Genomic DNA, 10,352 nt, shown 5'->3' on the forward strand with positions numbered 1-10,352 from the left:
TTAGGTGGGTGGCCCTTCATTCTCTTGTGTGCGGCCATCCAGGCATGCACCTTAGAGGGAACTATCCATAGACCACCTGAATGGAGCTTGCGGACCACAGTTTGAGAACTTCTGGGCTAGATCCCTTTTCAGTTTTTCAAATGCAGGCACTGCATGGGTCAGGATTATAGATCTCATCAACATAAAGATCTTAGATTCCACTAATTTCTCCAACATAACCACTTCCACACTAAATGTAACAAATTTATCATGGCCAGATAGCACTTATATAGCATTCCATCATTTGCAAAAAGCTTTAGAGGTGGGTGAATATTATCCCCCTTTTACAGATAAGGAAATGGAAGCACAGACTGGATAAGTGAGACTACAAGTTACACAGGAAGTCAACAGGAGAACAGGAATCATACCCAAGTCTTAAGACTTCCAGTCTAGTGCCCTATCCACCACACCTGCTCTCAATAGAGCCAGCCTTAGCAGTGTGGTGTAGTGGATAGAGCACCGGAGTAGGGCTCAGGAGTCCTGGATTCTAGTCCTTGCTCAGCCACTGGCCTACTGAGTGAGTTTGAGGAAGAGAGAGGTGAAGTAACTTGCCCAGTTTCCCCATCTGTAAAATAGGCATAATGATATTGACCTCCTTTGTAAAGCACTGAGATCAACTGATGAAAAATTCCATATAAAACTAGGTATTATTAAATATGGGAAGGCCTGCAAGACAACCTTTTTACTGTCTCCTCACCACAACCATCCACCATAACCACAGCATTATTATTCATAGGGCTAGGAAAGTTCAGAGTTTTTTGGATTTTTTTTAAAGAACACATCCCTAACTTATTTTATATAAATGTCTGTGTCTCTACCCGTCTCCAAGAGAAGGGGGCCAAATTCCTGCCAAAGGTTATTTTTGTGAAGAACACATCTAGAAGGTTTTGTGTTTGGTGTTTTTCTTGAAGAAAAATGAAAGCTGGGACTGAATGTAAAAGAAAATCTTCAAAGTCTCTTAAGGAAACCAAAGCGGATATGGGGTGAGATGTAAAGTATTTTCATGGATTACACACTGGCCAGGAGACAGGAATATGAACCCAATTTTCCACATGACAAGTTTGTCAGTGAGGGTGCCCTCCATTTCTACAATTAAGACCCATGTTTCATATGGATAGTTTGTTCCATATCTGCTCACTCACTATGCTGTTTCTTGTACACTACTCTGAAGTATAAGATGAGACACTGATCTGATCAATATGGAAATTCATTTCTTTCCTACGCTTCTACATTCTGCAACAGTAACAATATGCAGGAATGCTATTCTTTCACTATTAACAGGTTTCATTAGAACCCAAATGTTTTCTGGATTACTCCTGATTCAGACAACAAAAGGGGTTATTGAGAAAGGAAAGGATAAGATGACAACATAGCAAATGTGGGCTCTTTTTCCCAGTTCTAACACCACCTCTGCAATGAGATCACAAAAAACAGAAAAGAATTACCTCCATCTCTTCCTCATCTTCAGTATCTGAAGGTTCATTGCACACTGCCAGCTCAAGCCGCTTAGTTTTATCTTTGCGCATAGCCTCATCTGCCATTTCCATTGCTCTTTTAATTTCAGGCTTTGAACTGTAAAACATACCTCCCCTCTGCGTTTCCCTAACCGCTGAGCCTACAAAACATGCAAATAATATGTCAGAACCTGAAGCAAAGTCCAGCCTGAGGCCAGTCATCACTGTAGATGCTCACTCTCCACATTTAAATAAATTATGTTCAGACCACTAGTATCATCCAGCATTTTTCAATCACAAGTCCAATATGACAAGTCCAACGTGAAATTATTCCATCTTACTGATTTTAAACATGTAAACTTATTTGTTCAGCATGAAGAAGTGGGGGCAAGACATGCCTAAGAGAATAAGTTTGTATATCTGTCCAGTAAAATGTGTACTTAGTGCAAGAACACTGGATGAGTCTCAAATTTCTACAGCTGATTGGTCTGAACATTTATCCAGTTATAAGAGAACTATTTTCTGGATTTAGAATTTAATTGCAAATGCTGTATCTGACAGTACCTGTCATGGTTGGAAAAACAACATTTTACACTGGCAGCATGAGAGCTCAAATTGAGACCATGATCTGGGAATGGGACCTACTCAAATAGAACCTTATGCCCTTTCTGTGGATCACTTTAAGGAACTGGGGTTTAAGTTAGTAATCCAGCTTCTACCCACTGGCTTTTCAGTTAGAACAGAGGTCCCCAAACTGTGGGGCACACCCCCCTAGAGGGGCATAGAGGAACATCTGGGGAAGCATGGCCCGGGCCAGCCCCCATAGGGGGGTAGGGAGGGAGCACCACCCAGCTGCATGCCCCGTCCCCAGCACGACTCTGCTCCTGGCCCTACCCCTGCCCCCATCCTCAGCTGCAGCTCTAGTTCCCGGCCCAGGGCAGGGAGCAGAGCCGCACCTGGCCACGGTCCCAGCTGCCAGCCCCCACCACAGCCTGGCTGCAGCTCTGCCCCTGCCCCCAGCCTCCCGGCCCCATACCCACCCCTAACCTCTCTTCCCCTCCGCAAGCCACAGCCCCACTCCCAGCTCTGGGAGAGCACAGATGGGGTAAATGCTTTTGTTTGTTTACATTTACATTTGCAGGAGATAATGCTGCCTGCTTCTTGTTCACAAAGTCACCTGAAAGTGAGAACAGGTGTTCTTATGACACTGTTGTAGCCGGCGTTGGAAGATATTTACATGCCAGATGTGCTAAAGATTTATATGTTTCATACTAAAGATTCATATTCCATGCAGATGACAGGTTCTGCTCGATAACAATCCAAAGCAGTGTGGACCGATGCATGTTCATTTTCATCATCGGAGTCAGATGCCACCAGCAGAAGGTTGATTTTCTTTTTTGGTGGTTCGGGTTCTGTAGTTTCCGCAGCGGAGTGTTTCTCTTTTCTGACTTCCGAAAGCATGCGCCACACCTCATCCCTCTCAGATTTTGGAAGGCACTTCAGATTCTTAAACCTTGGGTCGAGTGCTGTAGCTACCTTTAGAAAACTCACATTGGTACCTTCTTTGCATTTTGTCAAATCTGCAGTGAAAGTGTTCTTAAAATGAACAAGCTGTGCTGGACATCATCTGAGACTGCTATAACATGAAATATATGGCTGAATGTGGGTAAAACAGAGCAGGAGACATACAATTCTCCCACAAGGAGTTCAGTCACAATTTAATTAACACATTTTTTTAAAAAGAAAAGGAGTACTTGTGGCACCTTAGAGACTAACCAATTTATTTGAGCATGAGCTTTCGTGAGCTACAGCTCACTTCATCGGATGCATACCGTGGAAACTGCAGCAGACTTTATATATACACAGAGAATATGAAACAATACCTCCTCCCACCCCACTGTCCTGCTGGTAATAGCTTATCTAAAGTGATCATCAGGTTAGGCCATTTCCAGCACAAATCCAGGTTTTCTCACCCTCCACCCCCCCACACAAATTCACTCTCTTGCTGGTGATAGCCCATCCAAAGTGACAACTCTTTACACAATGTGCATAATAATCAAGTTGGGCCATTTCCTGCACAAATCCAGGTTCTCTCACTCCCTCACCCCCCTCCAAAAACCCACCCCCATACACACACAAACTCACTCTCCTGCTGGTAATAGCTCATCCAAACTGACCACTCTCCAAGTTTAAATCCAAGTTAAACCAGAACATCGGGGGGGGGGGGGGGGGGGAGGAAAAAACAAGAGGAAATAGGCTACCTTGCATAATGACTTAGCCACTCCCAGTCTCTATTTAAGCCTAAATTAATAGTATCCAATTTGCAAATGAATTCCAATTCAGCAGTTTCTCGCTGGAGTCTGGATTTGAAGTTTTTTTGTTTTAAGATAGCGACCTTCATGTCTGTGATTGCGTGACCAGTGATGGCATATATCACCAATGTGATATATGCCATCATGTGCCAGCAATGCCCCTCTGCCATGTACATCGGTCAAACTGGACAGTCTCTACGTAAAAGAATAAATGGACACAAATCAGATGTCAAGAATTATAACATTCATAAACCAGTTGGAGAACACTTCAATCTCTCTGGTCACGCAATCACAGACATGAAGGTCGCTATCTTGAAACAAAAAAACTTCAAATCCAGACTCCAGCGAGAAACTGCTGAATTGGAATTCATTTGCAAATTGGATACTATTAATTTAGGCTTAAATAGAGACTGGGAGTGGCTAAGTCATTATGCAAGGTAGCCTATTTCCTCTTGTTTTTTCCTCCCCCCTCCCCCCCCAGATGTTCTGGTTTAACTTGGATTTAAACTTGGAGAGTGGTCAGTTTGGATGAGCTATTACCAGCAAGAGAGTGAGTTTGTGTGTGTATGGGGGTGGGTTTTTGGAGGGGGGTGAGGGAGTGAGAGAACCTGGATTTGTGCAGGAAATGGCCCAACTTGATTATTATGCACATTGTGTAAAGAGTTGTCACTTTGGATGGGCTATCACCAGCAAGAGAGTGAATTTGTGTGGGGGGGTGGAGGGTGAGAAAACCTGGATTTGTGCTGGAAATGGCCTAACCTGATGATCACTTTAGATAAGCTATTACCAGCAGGACAGTGGGGTGGGAGGAGGTATTGTTTCATATTCTCTGTGTATATATAAAGTCTGCTGCAGTTTCCACGGTATGCATCCGATGAAGTGAGCTGTAGCTCACGAAAGCTCATGCTCAAATAAATTGGTTAGTCTCTAAGGTGCCACAAGTACTCCTTTTCTTTTTGCGAATACAGACTAACACGGCTGTTACTCTGAAACCTGACATTTTTTTAAATGAGTGTCATCAGCATGGAAGCATGTCCTCTGGAATGGTGGCCAAAGCATGAAGGTGCATATGAACGTTTAGCATAACTGTTTAGATACCTTGTAGGGTGACCAGATCTCCCGATTTTATAGGGACAGTCCCAATATTCAGAGCTTTTTCTTATATAGGCACCTATTACCACCCACCCCCATCCCGATTTTTCACACTTTCTATCTGGTCACTCTAATACCTTGCAATACCAGCTACAAAAGTGCCATGCAAATGCCTGTTCTCACTTTCTGGTGACACTGTAAATAAGAAGAGGGCAGCATTATCTCCTGTAAATGTAAACAAACTTTTTGTGTTAGTGATTGGCTGAACAAGAAATAGGACTGAGTGGACTTGTAGGCTCTGAAGTTTTACATTGTTTTGTTTTTGAGTGCAGTTATGTAACAACAACAAAAATCTACATTTGTAAGTTGCAAGTTCACAACAAAGATTGCACAACAGTACAGGCAATCCTCAGACTTACGACACAATTAGTTCCTGAAAATTGCATCTAAGTTGAAACATAATAGGAACCGCAATCCACTCCATTACGGGACAGAGTGTCGTAAAGTCAAAACGAATGGTCGTAAGTCGAATCAGGGTGTCAATTCAAAAACGTCATAAGTGCTGTTCGTCCTAAGTCAAACGTTGTAAAGTCGAGGACTGCCTGTACTTATGAGGTGAATTGAAAAATATTATCTCTTTTGTTTATCTTTTTAAAGTGCAAATATTTGTAATTGAAATCAAAGTGTATATTTTTATTACAACATAGAATACAGTACATATGAAAATGTAGACAAACATCCAAAATACTTAATAAATTTACATTGGTATTCTATTGTTTAACGGTGCGATTAAAACGGTGATTAATCACAATTAAAAAAATTAATCGTGGTTAATTTGAGTTAATCATGAGTTAACTGCGATTAATCGACAGCCCTAGCTATATTCATTCTTTGAAACAATATAATTTAATCTGTTCTGTAACTTCTAATATTACCATAAAACTTTAATATAATGTATGAATTTAGAAGTAATTAAAGCTGTACTTAGATAAACCAGCTAAAATCTTAAGAATCACCAGAACTGATATGGTTAACTTAAATTATGTAATCAATGTGTCTAATCCTACGTCTAGTCTTTTGTTCTCAGACAAATGTCAATCCTTGAGACCCCCCAAGGTCCCCCAGCAAAATCAGGAAAGACCAGGCTTGACATTCCTGATATTTCTAGGGCAGGGGCAGGCAAATTTTTTGGCCTGAGGGCCACATTGGGTTTCCAAAATTGTATGGAGGGCCGGTTCAGGCAGGCTGTGTCTCCCCAGACAGCCAGGCATGGCCCAGCCCCCACCTCCTATCCGATCCCCCGACTTCTCATCCCGATTGCTCCCCCGGGACTCCTGCCCTATCCACCGCTCCCTGTCCCCTGACCACCCCCAAGACCCCCCCCCACTCCTGACTGCCCCCATCCAACCCCCCCCCATTCCTGACTGCCCCCCGGGACCCCTGCCCCATCCAACCCCCTGCCCACACCCCCGACCACACCCCCAAACTCCCCCTGCTCTCTATCCAACCCCCCCTGCCCCCTTACCGCGCTGCCTGGTGCGCCAGTGGCTGGCGGCACTACAGCCACACAGCCCAGAGCACCGGGTCAGGCTGCAGCTCTGCAACTGCGCTGCCCAGAGCATTGCGCCAGCGACGCAGCGCACTGAGGCTGCGGGAGAGGGGGAACAGCGGGGGAGGGGCTGGGGACCAGCCTCCTGGGCCAGGAGTCAGGCAGGAGGGTCCCGCGGGCCATAGTTTGCCCACCTCTGTTCTAGGGTAATAAAAACAAACTGAAAATCTTTACAAAATATGTACTTTCTATATCCAGAAGAAGCAAAAAAAAGGACAAACCAATTTTTTTGTTTAAAACCCTTCAGAGCAGTGAGTTTCCATTCAATAGGAAATGGAATTTTCCCCACACAGGAAGTCAGCAGAAGTGTTTATTCCTTTAGACCAAACTGCCTCTCTCCATTTCCCTTTTCAAATATTTAAGTTACATCTCTTACCTTTATATGGCTTTAAGTATTTAATGCTAACCCAGCCCCTTGTTGGGCTGTCATCAAAAAATTGTACATGTACACGAGAGGATTTTCCTTTCGCTCTGACTACTGTTTCTTCAGTTGGGTGGTTGTATACAAGACACGGCCACCAAGGGTACCCTTCCATCTTGGCCCAAACCAAATCACCAGGTGAATAATCACAGGAAACACTGCAAAGACAGACACAGAACTTGATTAACAGGTGCAAAGTCAGTCTCTTCATAAAAGTTATAGCACTACCTCTAAGTCAAACTATTTATCAGACGCTCCTAGAGAGAGGGGTTGGTCTCAGCAGGTCTTGGTTGCTCTTGGGTTACCAGTTATATTCTACATGCAAACACTTTTACCGAATAGAACCTGGTTCTTACACTCCCAAAGACCTCTAGCAAACCCAGTAGATTATCCATGGGGGTGTAAAAATACTGGACATAATTTAGCTAAAAGGGAAAAATCTTCAGGAACAGATTTTCAAGAGCAATTAGCAGCCGCAATTAAGAACAGATTTTTAACAGAACTCACTTCTCACTAAGGGAAGTGCCTAAAACTTTCGAAAAACCTCAGCAGCTAACAGAAATAGGACTGTTGAATGCTGAGAACTTTAAAAAAAATTGGAAAACAATGGCCTGTTTTTCAAATCAGCAAGAGCTGGAATCCAGTGCTGATTAGCACAGATTTTATAGCACATATTAAGACGTCAAACAAGCAATAATATTCAGGAAAGATTAACTAAATGCTAATTGATTCACCATGGTTTCTTTAAGCTAGAAGAAAAACTGTTTCTTCACAAATTGCTATTCAATGTTTCTTTGAACATGATTTTCACTAAGCGCTGAAAGAAATTATTTCAAAGCTGTTTTAAGTCCTTTCCCCGCCCCAAAAGACAGTTTTATTTAATCTACACTAGCAGTTTATTTCCAGTACTGGCTCATTCCTAGCAACAAGGGTTGTGAGTTCAATCCTTGAGAGGGCCATTTAGGGATCTGAGGCAAAAATTGGGGATTGGTCCTGCTTTGAGCAGAGGGTTGGACTAGATGACCTCCTGAGGTTCCCGTCCAACCCTGATATTCTATGAACAAGCCAGTTTCGGTGAAAATGGACTTCCTGTATTTAAAAAAAAGACACATACTTTATCTGAAAGTGGTAAGATTATATAAAGGTTTGCGTACCCCACTGTACATTTGTACGTTATTAAGAATCTGGAAAATTTTCTTTAACAGCAACTTTATAATAATTACACATAAAAAAAGTTTAAAACACTAAGATTGCAACATTAAGCACTCAAAAATTAGGAAATGCCAGAATTACGGTTGCAATTTCAAATCAGCCCCTTGTATGCACGCATTATAATACAGTAATTAAAATGATCACACTTTATTTCCACAGCACCTTCGTCTCATTTAACATACAGGATGGATGGTGCTCACTGAATAAGCAGTGATTCAATATTTTGTTTTCTCCTTATTCAGTGTGTGACTATAGGACAGGTCTACACTACTAACTTACATCGGTGAAATTACATTGCTTGGGGCTGTGAAAAATCCACCTAACCCCCAGTGCAGACAGTGCTATGTCAACAGGAGAGCTTCTCCTGCCAACATGACTATTGCCTCTCAAGGAGGTGGATGAATTACAGCTGATAGAAGCTCTCCTGTACGTGTAATAGGGTCTTCACTAAGGTCCTGCAGTGCTGTACTGTAGATAAGAGATTCTCAACCTTTTTCTTTCTGAGCCCCCCCCCTCCCCCAACATGCTATAAAAACTCCACGGCCCACCTGTGCCACAATAACTGGTTTTCTGCATATAAAAGCCAGGGCCATCGTTAGAGGGTAGCAAGCAGAGCAACTGCCTGGGGCCCATGCCACAGGGGCCTCCACAAAGCTACACTGCTCAGGCTTCAGCTTCAGCCCCAGGTGGCATGGCTCAGGGACCTGGGCTTCAGCGCAACCTTTCTACCCTGGGCCCCCGTGAGTCTATTACTGGCCCTGCTTGGAGGGCCCCCCTGAAACCTGCTCGAGGCCCCCCTGGTTGAGAACCACTGATGTACATAAGCCCTTAGTTACTGCACACTATTCAAACCGTGCTCTAAACACCGTATTATTATTAATTTTTTCATGGGTTTTTCTATGGCGCTTATCACTACGGTATTCATCTTCACAATACCGCTGTGAGATGAGGGGGTGATGAGATGAGGATAGGCCACACGACTGGCTCCATCTGGTGGGAGTGCTGAGAAAAAGCAAAGAAACCGACCCCCTTTCGCGCCACCCTCCCAACGCCAACCGGCCGAGCGCACCCGGCCCATAGCAACTCCCGCCTACCAATGCCCCCGGCACCTCTTGCCCCGGACAACCAACAACAGCCCCAGGAACTCCCACACACCCGCCTACCCGGTTACCTGGGGGCCCGGGCCGCCTTGGTTCTCCCCTTCCTCGCCCCATGGGCCTCGACTCCGCCGGATTGTCCCATCTCCGCCGCGCCGCCTCCGGGAGCTAGGGCTGCCTCATCCCCGGCTGCCTCGCTGGAGGCCCAGGCCTTCCGCCTGTCTGCGGCCGGAGGAGAAGGGGCCTGGGCCTTGGGGAAGAAGCGGAGCAGGGTGCTTTGCCGAGACATGGCTGCGGCGGGAACCAACGACCTACCGCCCAATCCGGCCAGAGCGCGAAACCCACTTCGTCGGCCCCGCCTCTGCTGGGGGTGGAGGGACCCGGAGGAGGCGGGCCTCAGGCAGCGCTTGCCCAGAGCCGTGCCTGCCTCCCGCCTAGCGCCGGCCACGGCCCGCCCCATATAAACTGGTATTATGTGCCTTATTAATAATCTGGCCAATTTTTCACTGCGTAGCCCCCCAAGTCACTGTACAGCCTTGTACCCACTGCACTGTGGCATCCTGACGTGCACCCTTCACATGCCACCCACTTCCCTGTAGCTCTATTATCTGCTAATCAATTGCACAAACGGTGCAGCAAGGTGGGTCTAAATTATGGTTCTCTAGATTTCTGCAGCACAATAGATTGGAGTAGGCTGGGTGCAGTAGAGTGGAGATCCTGCAGCAGTTTCAAGTAAATTAAAAAAAATAAGGCTTATTGCATTAAATATGATAGTGGATACTACAGTGTTCCCTGTGCTATTAATTTTTTTAGTAAATTCAAATTTATTTTATGCTGTCTTCCCATAAACCTGGACTGCAATGACAACATGATTTGCACAAATGTCCAGTCTTGGCACCCAGGATTTGTTTTCAGGTATTTGCTGCGCTTGAGAAGCTGGGATTTTGAAATATGGATCTACTCTACAACATGGCTCCTAAAATAGCCTCGATTTCTAGAGAAAATAGCTTCATTTAAATAGTCTCTTCCCAAGAGATAAGCTGATAAGTGCTCAAGAGTCATCAGATAGCAATAGATACTATAAGTGAGATACACTTTCTGAAAGACAAATGATGT

The 10,352-nt window shown here is 44.5% G+C and overlaps 1 protein-coding gene across 2 annotated transcripts in view; it reads right to left on the reverse strand.

Annotated features, from left to right (window-relative positions):
• Nucleotides 1-9,565, reverse strand: part of MSH6 (mutS homolog 6) — a 32,162-nt gene extending 22,597 nt beyond the window's left edge. For both annotated transcript variants that reach the window (XM_077813916.1, XM_077813915.1), the window contains exons 1-3: nt 9,311-9,565; nt 6,883-7,085; nt 1,485-1,654 (exon numbers count right to left, since the gene is read on the reverse strand). In XM_077813916.1, coding sequence (XP_077670042.1) covers nt 1,485-1,654; nt 6,883-7,085; nt 9,311-9,525 — 588 coding nt within the window. In that variant the 5' untranslated portion in view covers nt 9,526-9,565. The remainder of the gene's footprint in view (nt 1-1,484; nt 1,655-6,882; nt 7,086-9,310) is intronic.
• Between the last annotated feature and the right edge of the window lie 787 nt (nt 9,566-10,352).

The sequence above is a fragment of the Eretmochelys imbricata genome, chromosome 3, assembly GCF_965152235.1.
Source record: "Eretmochelys imbricata isolate rEreImb1 chromosome 3, rEreImb1.hap1, whole genome shotgun sequence".
NCBI classification, from domain to species: domain Eukaryota; kingdom Metazoa; phylum Chordata; order Testudines; family Cheloniidae; genus Eretmochelys; species Eretmochelys imbricata.